The sequence below is a fragment of the Arachis duranensis genome, chromosome 9 (assembly GCF_000817695.3).
Source record: "Arachis duranensis cultivar V14167 chromosome 9, aradu.V14167.gnm2.J7QH, whole genome shotgun sequence".
NCBI lineage: Eukaryota > Viridiplantae > Streptophyta > Magnoliopsida > Fabales > Fabaceae > Arachis > Arachis duranensis.
Genome location: NC_029780.3, coordinates 117,743,425 through 117,765,880, shown reverse-complemented (window position 1 = coordinate 117,765,880; position 22,456 = coordinate 117,743,425). Strand labels below are relative to the sequence as shown.

General features: G+C 35.6%; 4 protein-coding genes across 8 annotated transcripts in view; 3 read left to right on the top strand and 1 right to left on the bottom strand.

Moving 5' to 3' along the window:
* The first annotated feature begins 6,413 nt into the window (after positions 1-6,413).
* Positions 6,414-9,529, top strand: LOC107467805 (protein IQ-DOMAIN 2). Its single transcript, XM_016086996.3, has 6 exons — positions 6,414-6,534; positions 7,064-7,147; positions 7,236-7,595; positions 7,946-8,173; positions 8,336-8,452; positions 8,557-9,529. The coding sequence occupies exons 2-6, from the start codon at positions 7,079-7,081 to the stop codon at positions 9,274-9,276; spliced, it is 1,494 nt and encodes a 497-aa protein (XP_015942482.1). The 5' UTR covers positions 6,414-6,534; positions 7,064-7,078; the 3' UTR covers positions 9,277-9,529.
* A 528-nt stretch (positions 9,530-10,057) lies between these two features.
* Positions 10,058-16,941, top strand: LOC107467806 (pentatricopeptide repeat-containing protein At4g18975, chloroplastic). Of its 5 annotated transcripts, XR_008002855.1 has the most exons (9): positions 13,125-13,592; positions 14,728-14,982; positions 15,083-15,178; positions 15,275-15,358; positions 15,432-15,542; positions 15,628-15,771; positions 15,853-16,065; positions 16,245-16,688; positions 16,823-16,941. XR_008002855.1 is itself a non-coding variant. In XM_052254773.1 (8 exons), exons 3-8 carry the CDS (start codon positions 15,146-15,148, stop codon positions 16,431-16,433), a joined length of 774 nt encoding a protein of 257 aa, XP_052110733.1. In that variant the 5' UTR covers positions 10,058-10,611; positions 14,728-14,982; positions 15,083-15,145; the 3' UTR covers positions 16,434-16,742. The 5 variants fall into 5 exon arrangements, 4 of the variants coding, with proteins under 4 accessions (XP_052110733.1, XP_020987261.1, XP_020987260.1 ...); XM_052254773.1 differs by lacking the exons at positions 13,125-13,592; positions 16,823-16,941 and adding an exon at positions 10,058-10,611 and having other exon boundaries at positions 16,245-16,742; XM_021131602.2 differs by lacking the exon at positions 16,823-16,941 and having other exon boundaries at positions 14,750-14,982; positions 16,245-16,742.
* Positions 16,942-17,260: 319 nt separating this feature from the next.
* Positions 17,261-18,222, bottom strand: LOC107467807 (flavin-containing monooxygenase FMO GS-OX-like 4; the record flags this gene model as incomplete). Its single annotated transcript, XM_052254440.1, has 3 exons — positions 17,261-17,620; positions 17,724-17,806; positions 18,145-18,222. Coding segments are annotated over 3 exons (495 nt in total), but the record flags the coding sequence as incomplete, so codon positions are not given.
* Positions 18,223-18,923: 701 nt separating this feature from the next.
* Positions 18,924-22,456, top strand: part of LOC107467808 (uncharacterized) — a gene marked incomplete in the record, with an annotated part of 5,834 nt that continues 2,301 nt past the window's right edge. The window contains 3 exon segments of the mRNA XM_016087001.3: positions 18,924-20,236; positions 21,113-21,530; positions 22,427-22,456. Coding sequence (XP_015942487.1) covers positions 19,114-20,236; positions 21,113-21,530; positions 22,427-22,456 — 1,571 coding nt within the window.

Here is a 22,456-nt window from a genome sequence, read left to right as displayed (position 1 = left end):
TTTTTTTAGATTTTTTTTAGTTTAAGGTTTTGTTATGTATTTTATTATCAAATATTGATTAAATTAGGATAATGAAGTTTATTATTATAATTTTTATGTTAATTTAATGTAAATAGAAATTAAATTAAGTAACAAAAGATTAAGTAGAGTGAGATTAAGAGTGATCGACATTATTAGAAGACTATGTGTAGTTTGTTGAATTAATTAGTTTCACCTTATGAGTTTAATAAGTTTTTTTTATTAGGACGGTGCTATATCCGTGAAATCAATTGGATTTTGCTTCTATCGTATTCTATGCATACGTGTTCCATATAGATTTTCTATCTCTAACTATAATAATTTGTTTAAGTTTTATGTTGGACTTATTTTTTCTAAGATGGCGTTTTGGACAGAAATGGGAGAAGGTCACGTAGAGGCGCTTTCTCGAAACCCTTGTTTGCTGGAAAATTATGGAGTTATAAGGGGTTGTGCACTAGAATAGTAAGGATTTGACGTGTTATTGAATTCGTATTTGTTCTAATTTATGTCAACTGTTGTTTTCTCTACGAAAACTGTTATCTTTATTTGATGGATGTCTCTAAATTAAGGAAAAGTTTTACCACAATTTCGTTTAATTTGTTTTAAAACATGTTTAGTTTGTCAGAAAATGATAATTGTATTTGATAGAAGATTTTAATTATAGGGTACACTCTGCCAAATGTTCTAAAACATATAATAATTTGTGTTGTTCATTGACTTCTATGGTGTGTATTTTAATATGATTCCAAGTCATCGTCTATGGATGTATGATAGGGATAACGGTGGAGGGGAGTTTAAAACCTGAATTTTTTGAGAGAATTGACGTGTTTGTTGTGCATGTCTTCAGCATGGAATCGTTTATATCTGAAGGGCTTTCCAAGTGTTTGTGTGAAAAGTGTTGGCTGACTAAGTGGTTAGGACTTGTGGATATAACGCTTCATCTCTACCGTAACGATTTTGAAGGATGGGTATTGGATGTCGATGGCACACGGAGAAGTGGACGATCAGGGAATTAACCAATCTACCTCGAATTTGAATAGGTCCAATTGTCGATCAACGAAGGTTCAGATGGTAAGAGAACTAAACATGGAAGAAATGACTTGGGAGAGTAACCAAGAGAGGTACAACGAGATGATGTTTGATGTAACGTGTTATGGAATTGGAAGAAATTGAACAAGAGCCTAACCCGGAGGTAAAGAGATTTTATCATCTATTATAATTTGCTGTGAGACTGTTGTTCGAGGGTTGCATTCATTTGGAGTTGTCTGTATATGTTAGAATGATGAATATTAAGTCAGAGTCAAATCATACCCAAGAGCCTTTTGATAAGTGGGCCACCATGTGCAACGAACTGGTACTTGTCAGGACCATTGACATCCTTCATAACCATTATGAAGCAAAGAAACTAGTTTTGAAATTAGGACTAAATTCGGTGAAAATTGATTGTTGTTTGAATGATTGTATGCTATATTACAATGGGATACAAACCTAACTGAATGCTGATTTTGTAGATAACCGATGTTTCAAGTTGAAATATAACAGATTGGTAATGCCGGTTAAAGAGAGTTCTAATGAAACAGATGCACTACTTGCCTTAAATTCCTAGACTAAAACGATTATATGTATCAATGAGTTTGGCCCCTCACATGACCTAGCATAGCAATAACAATAGAGATGATGGAATCATGACGCATCCATCACACGGAGAAGCATGAAAACATTTTTGATCGGGTCCATCCTACATTTGCGAGCAAGTCGAAAAAATGTTAGATTAGCTTTGAGCTCTGACAGGTTGGCACCGAATTCTAATTTCGGCAACGTGTATTCTTGTTGGCCTGTAGTGGTTACTCCTTATAACTTAAGTCTCGAAATGTGCATGAAGGACCATACATGTTCATAATTTGCAACATACCTGGTCCTAGCAATTCAAAAGCCAAAATAGATGTCTACATGCAGCCATTGATGGATCAGTTGAAGGAGCTATAGACCCATGGGGATAAAAACGTATGATATTTCGACGAAGACAAACTTTCAAATGTGTTATGCGTTGATGTGGACTATTAACGATTTTTTTGCATACGAGATGTTGTCAGATTGGTCCACTTAGGGCAGAATGGCATGTCCCACTTGCATGGAGGATACAAAGATATTTTGGTTGATGAATGGCGGTAAGAATTCGTAGTTTGATATACAACTAAACACCAAGAGGCACCCGTGAAGTTAGGTGGTAGGCAAGTTTGGCATCGTGTTAGTAGAATGCCAAGGATTGTTGATAGCAGGGCAAGTATGAGACCTTCGGGATATAGCATGGAGAATAATTTGATTAAACATAATATATTTTAGGATTTGCCTTATTAGAAAGACAATTCGGTTTAACATTGTCTTGATGTGATACACATTAAAAAACGTGTTTGATAACATCATGCACGTAGTAATGGACGATGAGAGAACAAATGATAATGATAAGGCTATGTTAGACTTGGTTAACATTTGTAAGGGGTCAGATCTAAACTTAAAGAAACTTGATAACGGGCAGTGGGCTAAACTAAAGGTGGTGTTCGCTCTAATGAAGGACAAGAGGCAAATGTTTGTAAGTGGGTTAGAGGATTAAGATTTTCTGATAGTTATATCTCTAACTTGAGCAAGTGTACAAACGTATCACAGGGTAGGCTTGCTGAGTTGAAGAGTCATGATTGCCACATTTTCATGGAGTCTTTGCTTTTTGCGGCGTTCAAAAAACTTCCAACCAACATATGAAAACCCCTCACAGAAATAGTGAGTTCTTTAGGAAGTTATGTGCTATGAAACTTAGCATTAATAATCTCACAGTCATGGACAATAACATTCTCATCATACTTCGTAAGCTAAAGATGATATTCCCTCCATCATTTTTTGATGTTATGAAACACTTAGCAGTTCACCTACCGTATGAAGTAATACTATGTGACCGGTTCAATTTCGGTAGATGTACCCATTTGAGAGGGTGATTGGTTCATTCAAGCACGCCGTGAAGAGCAGAGCTTGGATTGAGGGCAGCATCTGCGAAGCATTCTTAGCTAAGAAAACATCCACATTAGAGTTTGGGTTCGTGATAATTCAGGCGAGGGTCATTCTGATTGGTTAAATTTAGTGTGTTGAACAACATAATTGAATTAGAGTATTTCTATTGCACTACGTACAAGGTGTGTGTGTTTAAATGTGAATAGTTTGATCCAAGTTCGCGACAAGGAACACAAAAGCACAAGAACTAAGATATCACTAAAATTAATGTAACCATGAAATATAGGCACTACAATCCTTTTATTCTACCTCAAAATACACGACAGCTATACTATTTGCCTTATCCGGGTTCATGCAAGTCTAGTTGGATGGTTGTGGTTAAGACTAAGTCAAGAGGCCGCATCGAGTCTGATGATAGGACAGAGGGTCATAAACCTTACCAGATTGATGATCCAACTTTTTCGAAAACAGTGGTTGATATTGGTGAGCCGATCACTCTTAGGTCGGCTGTTATAGATGATGACATCATTGACCTTATTCTACAAGCCGACGCACTACAACCAGAGGACGACAATCTTCAACAAGAAGATGGAGTCGATGGAGATGAAGAGGAGGAAGCTAAGTTCGATGATCAGAAAACTACATTAGAAGAGAAGGATGGTGAACCAGAGGACGAAAATGATGAATTTGAATAGGGCTAATGTAAATATAATTCTATGATATGTACTTTTTTACCAAACTTTGAGAAGAACGTAATATAATTAACATGGTTTCAGATATTTTAATTACCATCATTCCGTATTCATAATTTGTATGTTTAATATTTCACAGCAGGTTTAAAGTTCTATTTCAATTATTGGTTATCAGGGTACATTACATATGGATGGAAAATTTCATAAAAAAAAAATTAAAAAAGCCTACCGTCGGAATACACCAACAGTAATAGCCTAGCCAATTTTGTTTTTTTTTTTTTAATTTCCGTTGGCATAATCCGACAGTAAGATGGCACGGAAACATATTAAATGGCGCCAACGTAATCTGACAGTAATGTTCAACAGGTCTCTTCTGCTTCCTAAGCGTACTCCGTTGTTATATTCGACGGAAATTACCGTCGCTATATTCAACGGAAATTATCATCGGACGAAAAATCTGTCAGTATTATATTATCGGCGAGATTTATTCTAGTAAATAAATACCGACGTAAAATCTTACGTTTGTATACTGTTAGATTTTATTCGATTTTTTTACTATAAATTCAATGGTATTCATCATTTTTTTTGTAGCGTTATTTTGTGTTGAAAGATGAATATAATTTGAGCTTATTTTTCTATTATTTTTTAATTTCTACTATCCCCTTGTAAGCCCTTTTAACAAATACTATTAATTAAGAAGTAAGTATATATTGTGACGAGTTTTTTTTTCTTTCTATTCTTTTTTCGATTTGGTGAATAATTTAATTTGTTGATTGCTGTATAAATTTATAACCATTTTTAATAATTTTTAACTACACATTATTTATTTTACAAAATTAAGAATTTATCTTAAAAAAAGACACGTGCTTCAAACTTCAAATTAATTAAAGAGAATAGCTAGCCTAATAAGTGGCCAAATTTGATAACAATATTAAAATATTAATTATCTACACGTATATATAAGCCAAAAATCAAGGTAGCCGAGGGAAGGGCAGATAGCATTTGTTTGTTGGAACAAATATATATATAGTGATTGCTTAAAAGTATCTTTATATAAAAATTATATATAACGGAAAATTGTTAAATAATTTAATATATTTAATTCAAATAATTAATTAATATATGTTATGATGAAATGATACCGGGCAACAAAATGCTTAAACTCTATTGATCAATTTGCACTTTGCAGGTTTATGCATGTGATTTTCAGAAGTGACATATTTGAGCAAGATGTTTCATTATATTTAGTTTATGGATACATCATATACGTATACATATATTTATACCTGTGTTGTCGTGTGTGAATACGTTATGTATAATTGTATATGTCCATGAGATTTGACTATTATTTTCATATTACTTTTATTAGAATACTTGCAAATTATTTTCCAGCTTATACTCTTTTAGATCAATGACCCATTATAATTTTTCCCTTAATATATTATGCTGTTATCATGATCAAAACATTGTTCTGGCCGTCTAAATTTTCATCTATTAAAGATTTTTTTTATTAAAGATAGAGAGACTCGAACGCATAATTTTTAAGTGAGTACGGAGAAATTATGTCATTTGAGTTATAATTCGTTGGTGATCCATTAAAGACTTTACTTTTGGTGAAATAATATTATAAAAATTAAAGTGATTTCCATTGACATTTAGGAAAAACGTTTTTATTTGTTTAAATTTTAAAGGTCTAATTACTCTGTTAGTCCCTATAGTTTTACAAAATTTTCAATTAGGTTCTTATACTTTTTTTTTTAATTGGGTCACTGCACCAATTTTTTTTCAATTAGGTCTCTTTTAGTAGTAATTGACTTAATTGTATAGGATCCAACTAAAAAAAAAATGGTGTAGAGACTCAAATAAAAAGAAAAAAAATATAGAAACTCAATTGAAAAAAAAATTTAGTGCAGGAACCCAATTAAAAGAAAAAAAAGTATAGAGATCTAATTGAAAATTTCGCAAAACTATAGAAACCAACAGAATAATTAAACTAACTTTAAATATTTAACAAAAAAACTTCACCCACTATTTTTTTTAATATTTCTGTTGACTGCTAGGAATAAATTTTAAAATTATATACAAGAGTCAGATTAGATAAGTCTATCTATATTTTAAAAATTAATTTTGATACAATATATGTTCTAATTAGTTAATTTTGATACTATTATTTTAATAAATTTAATTTTAATGTACTAATAATATAAAATAATTTTATATGCGTATTCAAGTATAAAACATCATCTACACTTTATATTAATTATATGTAAATAATTATCTAAAAAAATAAATATAAATTAGACAATATAAAATATTTTACACTATCAACGTATAAAATCTAAATTCTTATTTTATAACATCGTTTTCTAATTATATGCTCTAATTAGTTAATTAGATATAACAAGTGTGTAACAAAGATTAGGCTGAGTTGCAAACAATGTCTGTTAGATTTTCTAAGTAACTGGCTTTGAAAAGAAGCCAAAGTTGTACGAACCAAGAAAATGACAACTTAGGAAACTGTTAATTTAGTTACATTATGATTTTCTGTCCATCTGTTTTGGAAGAATCTGTTAACTTTTATTATTTAAAATTGAGAAAATAATGAGGGTTAAAATTAGTAGTCACAATTGGGCACAAGGGATCCTAACACCAAATCCTGGCTTGTAATGATTCGTGTTTATTAACGTAAAATAGGTTTCTTTCTTCCATTTGTTGAAACTTTCTTTCTTTCTTTCTTTTTCCTTTCTTTCCTTCCCTCCCTTTTTGTCCTTTCTTTATCTTCACCTTCATTTTGCAGAGACATCTCTCTGATTCTCATGCAAAGGTGTGTTCTTTTTCCATCTATACCTTCAATTTAGTTTCATGGTTTTCCCATTGGATTATTATATGCTATGTGGGTTCTTAATTCCGCATTTATTTGTTCATTGCGTTATTATTTTTATTATGATTATTATTACTTCCAAAATTTGCTTCATTGCTTTGGTTTTATTGTTCAAAATTGGAAATTTTGACCTGGGTTTGATGGCTTTTTGAAATCTGTTATCTGGGTTCATCCTACATTTCATATTTGTTCATTGAATTACTGAAATGGATGAATGCATGTCATCGGTTGTTCTTCTTTCATAATTTGTTTCCATTTTCTAATCATATTTCTGTTTCCTTATAACATTTTTGCTTGGAATTGAATTCAATCTGCATTAGATTTTATTTAGTGGTTTTGTAACGTGGTTGAATTTAATTACTTTCAACACAAGCTTCTTCTTCCGAATTCGCTTTGGTTTCCTTTAATTGATTGAACTTGGTCCTTTCTATGTTAATCAAAATATGATTTTTCCTTCTGCATTTTCTTAAAGTTAAAGGAATTGGAGATGGGGAGGAAAGGGAGTTGGTTCTCTGCTGTGAAGAAAGTTTTTGGTTCTGAAAACAAAAAGGACCAGGTTTGAATAATCTCTTCATCATGTTTGGAAATCAAAGGAAGGTTCTAGTTTCTCAATTCTCATTGAAACCGTTTTGTCTTTGTTTCAGGAAAAGAACACAAAACCACAGAAAACCCATAGTCATGGCCATAGCCATAGCAATAGTAAGTCCAAATTAGGATGTTTTGGACACCATGATAACAATGAAGCCGGAAATGAAGCGCAGGGAATAGTAGTTGTTCCGGCGCTTCCGCGTAAGAAAGAACCAAAACAAGCAAGAGTGGCAGGTCAGAATGAGCCGGACCAGCAGGCTTTCTCTTTGGTCTTGGCTACTGCTGTCGCAGCAGGTGCTGCTGTCGCGGCCGCGGCTGAGGCTACTCGTCCCAAGACTGTGACGCCTCGTCGCCGTGAAAAACTGAAGGATGATGAAGCAGCAATCATAATTCAGACAGCCTTCCGCGGATATCTGGTATTGCCTTGCATTGTTACCATCCTATTTGGATCATGTTGCATGAACAATTGATGAAGTTTGTTCATCAATTATTGGTTGAAGGGGATTATTATACATTTTGCTTTGCTCTAAGAAGTTTGTTACATTTGAGTTTTCTTGCATTCATTTGAAGGACTACTTCCAATTAACTTTCTACCAAACAAAATTTTGGTTGATGGATAATATATATTTAGGATCTGTTGTATGCTATTATTCAGTGATTGTATTGGAATGATCATAACAATTTCAAGTAGATATTGTCTCTAACAGCAACAGCACTTTGGTTTGATTTCTTTTCAATAAAACAATCATTGTTTTGGTGGTTTTAGGCGAGGAAAAAACTGCGAGGCTTGAGAGGTTTGTCGAGGTTGAGAACATTGGTAAGAGGGCAATCTGTGAAAAGGCAATCAGCCTCTACCTTGCAATGCATGCAGACTCTTTCGAAACTGCAGTCTCAAGTTCGCGCGAGGAAGATCAGAATGTCTGAGGAGAACCAGGCACTTCAGCGCCAGCTCCTGCAGAAACGGGAGAAGGAGCTTGAGAAATTGCAAGCTGCTGTAAGCTGCATTTTTATGATTTTTATGAATGTTTCTTAAGCATTCTTGTTCTGGTGTTTTTTCATTAGGTTTTTGTTCTTAACAAAATCTTGGAATGCATGATATGTGATTTCAATGCTTCTTTTACATTATTTACTGATGAAGTGATAAATACTTGTATAGCAAGCTGAATGGGATCATAGAAAGGATTCAAAAGAGCAAGTTGAAGCAAAATTGTTGCACAGGCAAATTGCTACCATGAGAAGGGAGAAGGCTCTGGCTTATTCAATGACACATCAGGTATACTACATTTTAGACTAATTTTCATGTAGAAGCATAAACAGACTTGAAAGAATTTCTCTGATTTTTTCATTTATGGATAACTGAATCACTTTCTCCAACAGCAAACTTGGAGGAACAATCTAAAATCAGGCACGAACGCCTCGTTTATGGATCCAAACAATCCTCACTGGGGCTGGAATTGGCTTGAGAGATGGATGGCTGTAAGGCCATGGGAGGGACAAAGCACATTCCAACACAATGAGCCTGCACCTCTAATTAGCACAGCCAGAAGCACGCTATCAGTTGGCGAAATAACCAAACTGTATACTCTACGCGACGATGCTAACATTAGCAAGAACTCCCCTAGGGCCATAAAAACAGGCCGGTCGCGCAGCGGCCTTAACTCGCCCTCAAATGTACTCACCCCATCAAAGTCCACAGCCTTTTTCACAGCTTCCCCCACTCCAAGGAGTCTCAGGGCAGCTAGTCCTAAACTTGGTTCCTGGGGTGGTGATGGAGACAAGAGGAATGCATTTGGCATTAGGAGGGAGGGCAACCGTAGGCACAGCATCGCCATTTCGCCTGCGAGGGATGATGAGCTCCTTAACTCACCTATGAACAGATCACCAAAGAAAGCAGCAGCAACAAAGGCCTCAAAATCCTTCAACATGGCAAAGAGCAGTGTTAGCTCATCTGAGAAATCAAGTCCTGCTGCTGCAGTAAACAAGAGACTCTCTTTGTCTCAATCTCCAACTTCAAATTCAAGAAGGCTTTCTACTCCAGGCAAGGTGGGGACAATTTCCAACAAGAGCAATGCTGCTGGTGCTACTATGAGAAAGTGAAAAGAAGGAGGGAGCAGATAGATTATTATGCCATCACCATTGATGAAGAAACTATATACATGACTGAATTAACCATGAAGAAACTATAAAGTTAAAGGTGGTGTATATGATAATTGTATTTATCAGCCTTCTTTCTCTTCTTTCAGTTCATACATTCAGTTGTTTTCATAATCAATGTATAAACAGCTTTTTTTTTTCTTGTTTTCTTAACACATATGTAGATATGATATGATATATCACTTGTTACCTTCTGGGGTGCAATTATTTTGATTGTGTGATTTGTATTTGCATGTATACATCTAGTTTCAAGATGTGATCATGTTTGGTTGGACTTATTGTTATTAAATTCAGTTCGACCCGTTATCCGACCACCTGATCGGACCGAACCACTAGTTGGATCGATCAGGTATCGAACCCACTAAAACCCGGGTTGACCTGGCAGGTTGTTGACTTTTCAGCAAAACCGGTGATCCAACCGGTTTATATGACTGGACAGGGGTCATGATATTTTTTATAAAAAAGAAAAGAATGGACGGCGCTGTTTCATCCCCCTCAGCCCTTGCTCCTTTTTCCTCCCTCAAAAGCTAATTGCTGAAGATCACCAAATCTTCATTTTGGTCTTTGAGATTTATGCCAATTACTTATTTTAGTCCTTAAAATTTAAAATTATTTATATTAATCCTCCAAATTAAAATTTGGCACTAACGGTCAACTCTTTTCGGGATAACTAAATAAATAAAATACTGAAATGGCGGCATCCTTCTTGCCATACTAGATGCTGAATCACAGGACCAAAATGAATAATAGTGTGAATCTCAGGGACTAACGCTTTCTCCAGTCTCCTCTCTCGACTCTCAGTTTCTCGCCACTCTCTTCCACGAACTCAAGCTCTCGTCAGCTAGTCTCATCTCCGGTCTCTCACCTCCCGTCTCCGGTCTATCAAGCTCTCGTCAGCTCAAGCACTCCCTTCCCTGCGCTCGCTTCGCCGGCGGCAGAAGCAGACAGAACCGGCATCTGGCCCCTTGGGTGGGGTAGTGGTCGTCGTCTTCTTGCTTTTCACTGTCCCGGTCTCGCACCTGGTCTTCGTTGTCGCTCTCTGTCGTCACCGTCTCGGCGCGCCTTCTCCGCTATCGTCGCCGCCGCGGGACTGGTAGTCGTCGTCGCTCTCTGTCTCGTCATCGTCTCGCATTCAAACGCGCGCCTTCCCTGCAATCTTCGTCGCCAGCAGCAGAGGCAGCAGGTCCCGGTGAGCTGGTCTTCATTGTCGTCTTCTTGCTTGGAGCCTTGCCGTCAGCTTCTCCCTGGCCGTTAGCTTCCTTTGCGCAACCCGATTTGGTGAGTTTCAACAAATTACCCTGTTCTTTCTGTTTCAATTTTGTTGCTGCATCACTGCATTTTGATTTTGTTACTAAAAGTAATTTGTTGCTGAAAGTTGAATGTGTTGCTGTTTATTGATTATCACGAACCTTGAATTTGTTGTTTTTAAAGGCATAATTTTTTCATAGATTCAGTCCTAACGTAATTAATACCAAGCATTTCTTATTTTCTATTTTGCTTGAAAATTGTAGTCTTATGAGTTTTTCTAGGGTTGAAGTGTGAGAATTTATATGTTGTTAGATTTAAATAGCAAACTGCTTGAGCAAAGACAAAAAAAATTGCTACAGTTATTATTTTCAATGTGATCTTCAAATTGTAGGCTATTACTTAGAATTAATAGATATTGTTATTTTAATAGCGGCATGTGTATTTCTTTCTCCAGTTTCAAATGTTAAAGACAACATTGTTTTGGCATCAAAGTGAAATTGGATGCATCGATGCGTCCAAATGAACAAGAAAAAAAATATAGCTGACAATATACTGTTGCAACTTTTGCATTTTGGTTATAAGATCGTTGAGGTTTCACCAGGACTTCTGATGATGCAAAAGGTGCTAAAATTTATAATGATATTTTAGACTTCATTTATTTATTTATTTTTTGCTTCTCTTAACTTTTTTTTTGAATAAAGAATGCGTTATTTCTTCTTGAACTCATTTGTTGATGAGGTTGAAAGTTGATGAGAAAATTTTCATGAATCCTATGGGCCAATGCCAGTTGTTAAGCTTATCTAATTGGGATGAGTAATTGAGGTATAAGTCAACTTTTGTTCTTCAATTTTTCAACAATAATTAATAATTGGCATATTTTTGCTGAAATCATCACTTAGCTTAAGTTTGTTTGTTGCCGATAATCTTTACTGAGTTGATTGAACCTTGAATTTGCTGCTGTTTTTGTTGAATAATCACTTAGTTAAATTTGTTTGTTAGCTGAAAATAATCATTGAGTTGAATTTGTTATTTATTATCATCACTAAAAATTGAATCTATTGTTGTCTTGTTGAAATAATCACTTGGTTAAATTTTGTGTTGCTGTAAATCTATAAATCATCTTTTGAGCTAAATCTTTTGTTGCTTGAAAATTATTATAGTTAATTTGTTGTTGAAAATGAGGTTCTTGCTCTCTGCAATTCAGAATAAAATTGTTCAGTTAAATTGTTGTTCTCATACTTTCTGTTTGTATTATTATGAATTATTCTTGGTATTGATTTATGAAAAGATACACACATGTAGAGATAGATGCAAATCAAAATGAAGAAATTATTGGTCAAATTTCAAATTTATCTTATGAAGATATAGATGCTCACTTTCAGATCACCTCTTGAATTTGATTTATTGATTGTGATATCTTTTGTTCTCTCTTGTTCTTTAAATTGAAAAAGTATTTTGTACTTTTGACTAGTTTATTATCTCTTTTTATATCATTAGTTATGTCTAAGAATTGATACTTGATTATTATTAATATGTTTGTGAAGACATACATTTTAAGTTTTAACTTTTGATTTTATGATTTTATATTTTTATTTAATTATAATTAGGTCAACCGAGTGAATTAGTGACTCACTAGTTGAACTAATGGTTCGATGATCCTGTCGTATGACCGAATCAATTATCGATTTGGTTCTATTCATAAAAAGATTTGGATGTGTAGTATTACTCTATCCATAAGGAGAGGGAGAAAGACTTCTGCTCAATTGTTTCTAGTGAATTTGCAGCTTATTGAACTTTGTTTTCTATTTTGGTATTTTTTGCTTTTGTTTTCTAATTTATTAAGTCACCAGAAAAAACTCTTAAAATGCAACCATAAATAAAATATCATTTCAGATATGTTGTTTGTCATAAATATAATACAAATAAATTTATTGTGTTGTATAAAATTTCAGTTATAATAATAAAATCATTATCACTAGCCGAATATAATATGAATGTATAACTATAATAACTTTTGCATTGTTAATAAACTATAATACTAAAATGTGGTGTCAAATTTACATTTAGAAAATATAGAATAAAAGATTTGTCTCTTAAAATATGTTGCTTTGATTGATTTGTTGAGTTACAAATACGTTGTTTTGAATTTTCTTAGGGTTAATTTAAATTTTTTTATTTATTCACAATGAAGATATAATTAACTCACATCTCATATTTTGTTTTTTTGGACAATGGAATGGGCCGAAAAAAACCTGACCCACCCAGAACAGAACTCGTAATACATTTCCAAATTGCATAGAAACAGTGCAACATCTTCCTCTCCTAATTTCGAAGATTAGAGCAATGTTCTAAAAATCGACTGGACTGATCAGTCGAATCGGTTCAACCAAAAATCAATAAAAAAAAAACGATCCGATCCAATATACAAAACTGCAAAATAAAAAGTCGTTCAAGAACCGTTGAATCGGTCAGTTACTGACAAGTCGGACCGGACCGGAACCCGGCCAGTTTACAGAAAACGACCTCCCTTCCTTGAAAGGGAAAAAGTTGCACGCGTTATCCCCCATTCCCCCTTCTCCAACTCCTTCCTTCAGCAAACCCTAGCCTCCACCAAAAAAAGCAAACCCTAGCCTCCACCCATAGTTGTCGCCGTCTGTCGGAGTGAGAGACTGCTGCTGCCGTCCATCGCACTCAAGAACTTCCGTCTTCGTGCTCTCGGGCCTCTCGCTGGATCCTCCACGTCGGGTGCTCGCATCTCGCCGTTCTCCTCTGTGCTCGGCTGCTCGCGCCTCCCTCCGCCAGTGAGTGCTCGAGCTGTGCGTGTTGGTTGCTGCTCGTCGTCCGTGGTTGTCTCTGCTCGATTCTGCCTCCCAGTCTCACTCGAGTCTCGTCTCAGTCACTGGCATCTCGTGGTTCGTCTGTCTCATCGCCGGCGGCAGAAGCAACTCGTGGGGTTGTCTCTTGCTTCGTCGCCTTCCGTGGGGTGGTCGCCGACTCGCCGTTGACCGTTGGTGAGTCCTTGCACCATCGCTTCCCTGTTCTCTCTTTTTAGATTTCCCTTCTCCCTGTATTTTTGCATGTTGCTGAATTGCTAATCAAATTTGCCTTGTTGCTAATCTAAATGTTGCTGTAAATCGGGACTTTACTTGGATTTGTTAAATTTGTTGCTGTAACTTGAATTTGTTGCTGAATTTGTTGCTTCCCAGTCACAGAATCAGAACAGAATACTCAGTCAGTGCTTGGTTGATTGGTTTTGCTCACTGATTGTATTTGATGATAAATTTTAAATTGATAACTCTATTACTGCTTTACTGTAAATTGATAACTTTTAAATTTTAAAGTTGCACTGCGTGTTACTGATTCACTGTTCCTTCGGTACTTCTTGTTGTTGTTAATCATTGTGATGAGCTTTATTAAAATTGGGTTGAAAACTGTTGAATCTTTTTTCATTTTTCATTGTTCTTAACTTCTGTAATTATTTAGTTGGATAACTGATGTAATTATTGAGTTCAAGAGATTGAGTTTTTGATTTGCAAGGTGATTTTTGGTTGATTTTTTATTTAATTTGGTAATAGTGTTTATGATTGGGGTTATCTGATTTTCATTCTTTTTGAATTTGGTAATAGTGTGATTACTTGTTACTGTTTGTAATGTTTGTTGCTGAATGATGATTGTTCTTTCTTGCCTCTGTTTAGTAATGTTTATTGAAATTTTGTACTTTTTCAATGCATATTTGTATGTGTTATTATTCCTCCTACTTCAAACTGCTTATGCTGCTTCTCACTATTTCTGGTGTGTAACTTGTATACTTCTGCATGATTCTCTTTTGATTCCACACAAAGTTGATGAAAAAAACTGATTTTGTTATCTGGGGTAATCTTATTCTGTTTCTGTCTATGTTTTCTTGCTAATGGAACATTCTAGTCTAGTTGTCTAGTGATCAGAATGTTATTCCTTCTTAGCTTCATGGAATGAAAGAGAAACTACATTGCATCCTCAGAGGAATCAAAAACCATTAATTAATTTATATATTATTCATTTTAGTTTTATGATTCTATCAATTTGGTTGTGTACTTGTTCTTCTTATTCAGCATAGGAATTTAAGCATTTTATTTTTCTGATATTTCAAAACTGTGTTTTTCTCAGAGACATTTATAGTTTTATACAGACAAGTGGTTCTGATTTTGGAATCAACTATGGACAAATAGCCAACAATCTTCCCTCTCCATCACGCGTTGCTGTTCTAAAACGGTTTTTCCGGTTGAACCACCGGTTGGACTGGTTGGACCAATGAACAAGTGAACCAGTGATTAAAGCGGTTTGATGACCGGTCCGATTTTCAGAACCTTGGATTAGAGAGTCCCACACCTGCTGCTCAATTGGCAACAAGGTGACTAACAGGTAAGAGTATGCTTCCAATTTGCCTCCTTAACTTTAAGACTCCGCCGCTACCTCAATCTGCTTCCAATCTTCTAATCTTCCTTCTGGGCATGGTGGGTAGCCCGTTGCCAAGGTTCATTTCTTGTTGCTGTGTTGATCCCGTCCATCGTTGCAATTGCGAACAATGATGTGGAGGTCACCTCGCTTTTCTCATCTTGTCAGTCCCACTCCTCTCTTCTATGTTTCTTGTTTGTCCAACTGAACTGAATGAAACTAGCGTGCTAAGCTTGCCTTGGATGTTTATTCTCCACAGGTTGCTAGATTCACTCAACTTCATCCTAAGCATGCCTCTCACCGTTACTACAACTTATCCCGTTTCAACCCCTCACAATCACAGGTACTCTACTCACTCATCAACTATTTGCCCCCTAACTCTTAAATACTTCTACAAAATAACGCATTTCTCGCAGGCTATTTCTAATCCCCCTCCCCAACAAAAACCTACACATACAGATGCACCAAATCATTATATTGGCCACAACGTTTCTAGGAAGGATAAAAACAAGTATCTTCTCACTACTGTAAGTATCTATCGTCATGCCCAGTCAAGCTCGTCTTTTTTCTTGAATTGCTTTTTTAAATACCAAATAATGCGATGCCACACAGCTTCTTGATCTGAACGACACTAAGGAAGCGATTTATGGTGCCCTTGATGCGTGGGTTGCATGGGAGCAGAACTTCCCTATTGCCTCTTTGAAACTCATATTGAATGCTCTCGAGAAGCAACAACAGTGGCATAGGGTTGTTCAGGTACATGATATGATTTGTTGCTGATTAAATGGAATTTAGCTTAACCTCACTTTTATTCAATAAATTACTCTGTTTCTTTAGGTGATTAAATGGATGCTGAGCAAGGGGCAGGGGAACACAATGGGAACATATGGTCAATTGATACGGGCTTTAGATATGGACCATAGAGTGGAAGAAGCACACAAATTCTGGCAGACCAAAATCGACACTGATTTGCATTCGGTTCCCTGGCAGTTGTGTCATCTCATGATATCTGTATATTACCGAAACAACATGCTGGATGATCTTGTTCGGGTATGTTTTCCAAACTAACCATATACTACAATTTCGTTGTCTTCTACTGATGCTCATTTGATCCTTATGGACAATTTGCACAAATATTCGATTACAATGTCATTGGACCGTCACTGATATTTTATGTTGGATTGACGCATTGACATTTGCATCATAATTTTGTGTTCTTTCATCAACAGCTTTTCAAGGGATTGGAAGCTTTTGATCGTAAACCTCGAGATAAAACCATCATTCGGAAAGTAGCAAATGCATACGAGATGTTGGGCTTGCATCAAGAGAAAGAGAGGGTACTGGAGAAATATAGCAATCTCTTCACAGAAGAAGGATCGATTAAAAAAGCTAGGAGGAACTCATCTGAGAAAAAATAAAAAAGGTAGTCTTATATAGTCTTATTTGTTGTCTTAGCACACCAGCATTTTTGTAGTTGATTGGTTTTGATTTTGGACCGGTATGGCTCCAAAGTACGGCAAGAACCAAATTATTTAGAGCTAATACATCCATACATAACTGGTAGTGTTAAATTTAGGGTTGACAAAAACACTGCACATGTTTCACCGAATTCAAGTCGTGATTGAAGCATTGCCAAAGCGAATTACCATCAAAGAAAACATTTATAGAAACAAGTAATCTGAACATCATCAATTTTATTAGTGAATGAAACAACTATTTTTTGTTTTCGTGTATGCCTAACTTATTACTTTCATGTGCTAATTCACTCAACTGTGTTGTAATTGTATAACTCTGGCATTGAGATCAGAGCAGATGGCAATATAGCTCAGCTTGAGACTTCTCAACTGACTTGTCACAATATCAGTTCAAATACTTAGAAAAATCTCGTTGAGCTTCTAGAACCAATTCGTCGACATCCCATTCGTCACGGTATAACTCAGGTCGCAGCCTCTTGTTCTTAGATGCAAACTTGTACATTTCCATCCTCCATTCTTCAACACCACGAATCCTACACTGATTAGCAATCCAGTTATAGCATTTCCACTGTCATTACCATATATAATCCCAAACACACAATATAAGTCTTGCTGATATATATTCTTTCCGGTTCACAATATTTTCGTTTTGATGTATTTAATCATTATCATTAAATTAGAATTGGTTACGAGTCCATTGAATTATAAATGCAATAGAAAATAAAAAGACAACTGTTACTATGAATTGGGGAAGGAAGTATATGATTTTAGACAAGCTAAAAAACATTCATTGCTTTTAAGTTTTAACTTTAGGAACCATTTGGTAATTGGCCGTATTATCAGTGTAACGCTTAGAAGTGCCAGAAGCTTCAAGTGAAGAGTTGAATGCTTCAGGATCTTGAGTCATTTCTTCTTTGGAAGGAAGTGCAAGGCGATTTGACAAAGCTCCTGCTATCCATTTGGTCTGCAGTTTGAACATGGGGAAGGGAACAACCTTCCAAGGCAACCCAACAAATGAAAGCCGTGGGGCCAATGCTTGTGGAAAAACATGCTTGTACAATGGTCTTACCCAGTTGTCATCTACACTTACTTCCCCATTTGTTTCAAGGAATGGGAAATCATACTTGTACCTGCTAAACGAACAAAAATGGTCATCAATCATCAACATTTATTTAGTTCTCTTCTCCAATTGCAGGGTTTTGAATAAAACTAAATGGAGAATGCTGAAAATACCCTGTGCAATGTACTATGATTTTCGCACCATCTGTGTCTCCATCTTTGAAAACCACACGACCATCTTGATGAACACTGTCAATCTGCATGTGCAACAAATACCAGCGCGTAAGATAAACCATTCAAGAGAAAAGTTGTCAAATAAAATGTTGGATACTAGTAATCATAATTTTAATGGAAAAACCAGATTAGATTATCCAAAAATGATGGTGATAATCAACCAAAAAAGAGATAATGGAGGCGATATGCTGAAAAATATCAAACGTAGAGCAACAAGATATTTCCACGAACCAAAGAATTTAAGCCTTGAATCCCAAAAAAGATTATGATATTTCAGTGGAGTTAGAGAGTATTAGTAGTATAGTACTGGCCAAAAAATGCTTTTGCAAATAGTCAAAAAGCAAAGGAAGCAGGCACATACTTGATCTTGAAAAGATTCAGGTGTCCTATAATTGTGGCTGTGCATTTGCTTCCCTCGCCATGCACTAATTCCCGCAAAGATTTTAAATTAAAACATGAAACGAAACAAAATAGGAGCATAAATAATGAATTTCATCTCATTCTCTTGTTAATTATGAAAATTTGAATTCCATTTAAGGGTCTGCCGCTGGCCAATAGATTACTACATGACAAGTGAGCTGACCTCTCGACCAACCCAAGTTGATTATTTTGTATGAAATTTGTTTTTTATTTTAAAAAAAAGCCCAAAAGTGAAGCAACCTCTTAACTATTTTGCCATAGTTTGGTTTTGGGCCAAATCTTGGAGTATAGCCCGTATTTTCCCAGAGTAGATTTGACATTATCACAAATGATTTAGGCCCCAGAAAAACCATTATTATTTCGCGAAATGCTTAATGCTTTCTTTCGAGAAAAAAAATAATAGACAACGTACCAAAAAAAAAGAGAAATAATAATAATAATTAATAGACAAATCTCTCGTAACTTCGTAAGTTCCAACACAAATGATAACTCAAGAAATAAAATTATTAAAATTTTAAATTAAGTTTAAAATAAATACTTCAATAATTATCCAGAATAAATACTTCAATAATATATTAATATTAATGTGCTTGTGTTAATGAGTTGATGTTCTTCGTTTCTTGCTTTCTTGTTCCTCTGCCACAATATCGGTCTCAACGCAAACTCTGTCCAAAACCACCGCTTGATTCTCTCTTATCTCTTCCCAATCTTATCCTAATTCATTCACCTTTATGTAATAAAATCTTCATGTATTCTGTATTGTAAAAAATGATTTCTTTTTGTTAATTTCTGAGCTTAATTGGTTCACCTCATTTCAATAAAATTCTGATTTTTTGTTTAGTTGTGTTGATTTGGGTTTTCTCTGCACACACACTCAAAGGCTGCGACTTCTTCAAGGGTTGATCGAAAAATGGTGTCTGGGAACGACCCAGTTGAGTCCTTCTTCAATTCCATTCAGGTTGTGAAGGAATCGCTGTCCCCTTTGGAAGTGGGTATTCGGAAAGCTGCAAAGGATCTTGAGCACTGCTTCCTGTCAGGACATAAGAATAAGGGCACGAAAGGTGTTTGTTTGATTGCCCAGGTGAAGCAAGGTGGTGAATTTCAGATCTGCGATGTGAAGAAGAAGAAAGGGTTGTCAATGAAGGTTCCCTTGAAGGCTTTCTTGGGTATTTTCTCACAAAACTCAGTGAGTGGTAATGGGAATGTGAATGTGAATGGTGATGAGGTGGATAAAAAGGGTGATGGGTCTTCTTCCTGCACCAATTGCTTGAAGTTTGCAGTGACTTGGTCTTTGCTGGTTAATGGTTTCCTTCAGGCTCTCCCAGCTCCTTTCAAAGCTGGGAGAAAGAGGTCTCAGAAAATGGCTGGTGATGAAGATGGGAAGGTATGTTCATGCATGAAGCCAAGTGTTTCATCGAGTGAAGTGACGCAGGATGAGACCAAGGGCCAGTTTATTAGGACAGTTAAGGAAAAAGGTGTGAAGTGGAAGGATGGTAAACATGTCTCACTTGAATGTCTTATAGGTTTAATCTTTAATCAGTTGAATCAAACCATTCAGAGTCTTGATCATGGTCTGCATGGAAATGACCCTGAAAATGTGAAAACTTCACAACCTTCTATACCACCTCAGATTGGCCATGTCAATGCATTCACAAACTTCTTGGAAGGGCACAAAATGGATGTGAATAGCTTCTTGGGAAATTTGAATTTTGCAAAGGTAGGTGGTGTGCCATCGGGTGTAGCTGGAGAAGAAAGCCCTTTATCAAGTGAAGAAGGATATAATGGTAATAATGCTAATAGTGGTCATGATGATAACAAGGAGGACGCTGGAGGGATTTCGCCGCAGAAGGTTGCCTCTAACATATTCAGTATTCCTCTAACAAATGTGGAGCGTCTAAGGTCTACACTTTCCACTGTTTCATTGACAGAATTGGTTGAGCTGTTGCCACAGCTCAGGAGAGCATCGAAAGAACACCCTGATAAGAAGAAACTGATCTCTGTACAAGATTTCTTTAGGTACACAGAGGCTGAAGGTACTAGTTTATAATTGTGCTTGCAAGGGTTGTTGATAATAAAAAATCTGTATGCTACTAGTTTCATTTTTTTTGTTTGCTGCTTTTATATTCCTAATACTCAACAGTAATGATGCATATAGGCAAATATGGATTAGTATTATCAATTTTGGTTGTCTAGTCAGTAGTGACTAATTACATCTAGTTTAATATTCAAGTTATTCCAAGTACGACCTCTTGCTCGGCTTACGTAGTATGTAAGCATCAATGTAAGTTATAAGTTTGTTGATAGATGAGCTCAGTCAGTAATGATGGTTAGACTAGATATTCATGGAAGTAACTGATTAGTTAGTTGGTAATATATAGTCACGTATGTATATGGCGAATGACTGTATATGATGAATATATATAGAGAAAATGTGCAGGAAGAAGAGAATGATGGGATTCACTCTTCTGATTTCTCCCAATAGACTCTGTATATGGTCAAAGAGCGACATTTTTTAACACTAGCATCTGCATATTTATTCATAGTTACAGAATTCATAGTTGAGCATATACCATTGACAGATATGACAGGATTTAAAGTTCCATTTCTGAAGGTTAAGATCAGTTAATAAAGCAATACATCAAAAATAATTTTGTTGGTCTTCTTTTACCTTAAAGAATGCAGAAAAAGCAACCAACATACATTTTCCGGAACAGTGTTTGCAATTGTGACGTCCAATCCCTGCACGAACAAATTTGCAGTTATTGTTAGTTGTAGGACATCTTTTAGCTGCTCTGTTTGACGTATTTGTTTACAGTATTAAGCTAATATTAACTGTTAATTGATTGTGTATGTTGTTCTGTTTGTGTTGTTAATGACAAATTCACAGTTTTCACTTTTATTTTCTACAGGGAGGAGGTTCTTTGAGGAGCTGGATAGAGATGGTGATGGCCAAGTAACCCTGGAAGATCTAGAAATTGCAATGAGAGACAGAAAACTGCCACGAAGATATGCCAAAGAATTTATGAGCCGTACAAGAAGTCATTTGTTTTCTCGGTCCTTTGGATGGAAGCAGTTCTTGTCATTTATGGAACAAAAGGAGCCAACAATTCTTCGTGCATATACTTCTCTGTGTCTAACCAAATCGGGGACACTGAAGAAGAGTGAAATATTGGAATTACTAAAGAATGCAGGGCTGCCTGCAAATGAAGACAATGCAGTAGCTATGATGCGATTTCTGAGGGCAGACACAGAAGAATCTATTTCTTATGGACATTTTCGTAATTTCATGCTTCTGCTTCCCTCTGACCGTCTTCAAGAGGATCCTAGGTAAGATAAATATGGTCATCTGGTTATTTTATTTATGCTTTTTCATATATTAGATACGAAGTCCATCATTACTCTCTTATTCTTTTTCATATATTAGATACGAAGTCCATCATTACTCTCTTATTTTTTTGGATATATTAGATACGAAGTCCATCATTACTCTCTTATTCTTTTTCATATATTAGATACGAAGTCCATCATTACTCTCTTATTGGCGTCTCTACTACATAACAATAGAAAAATAATTTTCAATCCTTTCATCAGAAAATTTGAAATGCATTTTGGAACATGAAGCAGACATGGGCAAAACAGACTGCAGAGAAATCGCCTGTTAATTCCTATGACCAAGAGACATCCTCGTTTAAGATGTATACCTCTGTTTCCAACCAAATGATTCAAAGAATTAAAGCTACATATTGCAATTTGGAATCCTTGCTTTTATGGAAGCTTTATTATAACTATTAAAAGGGCATCTCGGTGTAACGCATCCAGGGAACGCAAGCACCCAAAGGATGTAATGTGGGCAGCCTAATCTAATAAATTCATTCGTGGCTGTCATGACTTCAAGTGAAGTTACACGAAGACAACTCAATCCTTGCCCTCTCTTGTGCCTTTCCAAAATAACTCTTAGAAAGTGCTTTAAGAAGGGCGTCCCTATCTTTTCAACAATGAACCAACAAAATGGCTCTTGCTAGTGCTCACAAAGATCTTTCAAAGTGTGTGTCCCCTTTTTTGTTGCAGGACTAATATTATTTCATTAAGTAGTGGTTACCTTAAAATGCAAGGAAATTACATTAAGAACATTACATATTTTAATTTCCTTATTATCCAATCTACCATCAGTCACTGGTTAAGATTCATGAAATATTGTTATGTGCTTATGGCTATATATTCAGGAGTATATGGTTTGAAGCTGCAACTGTAGT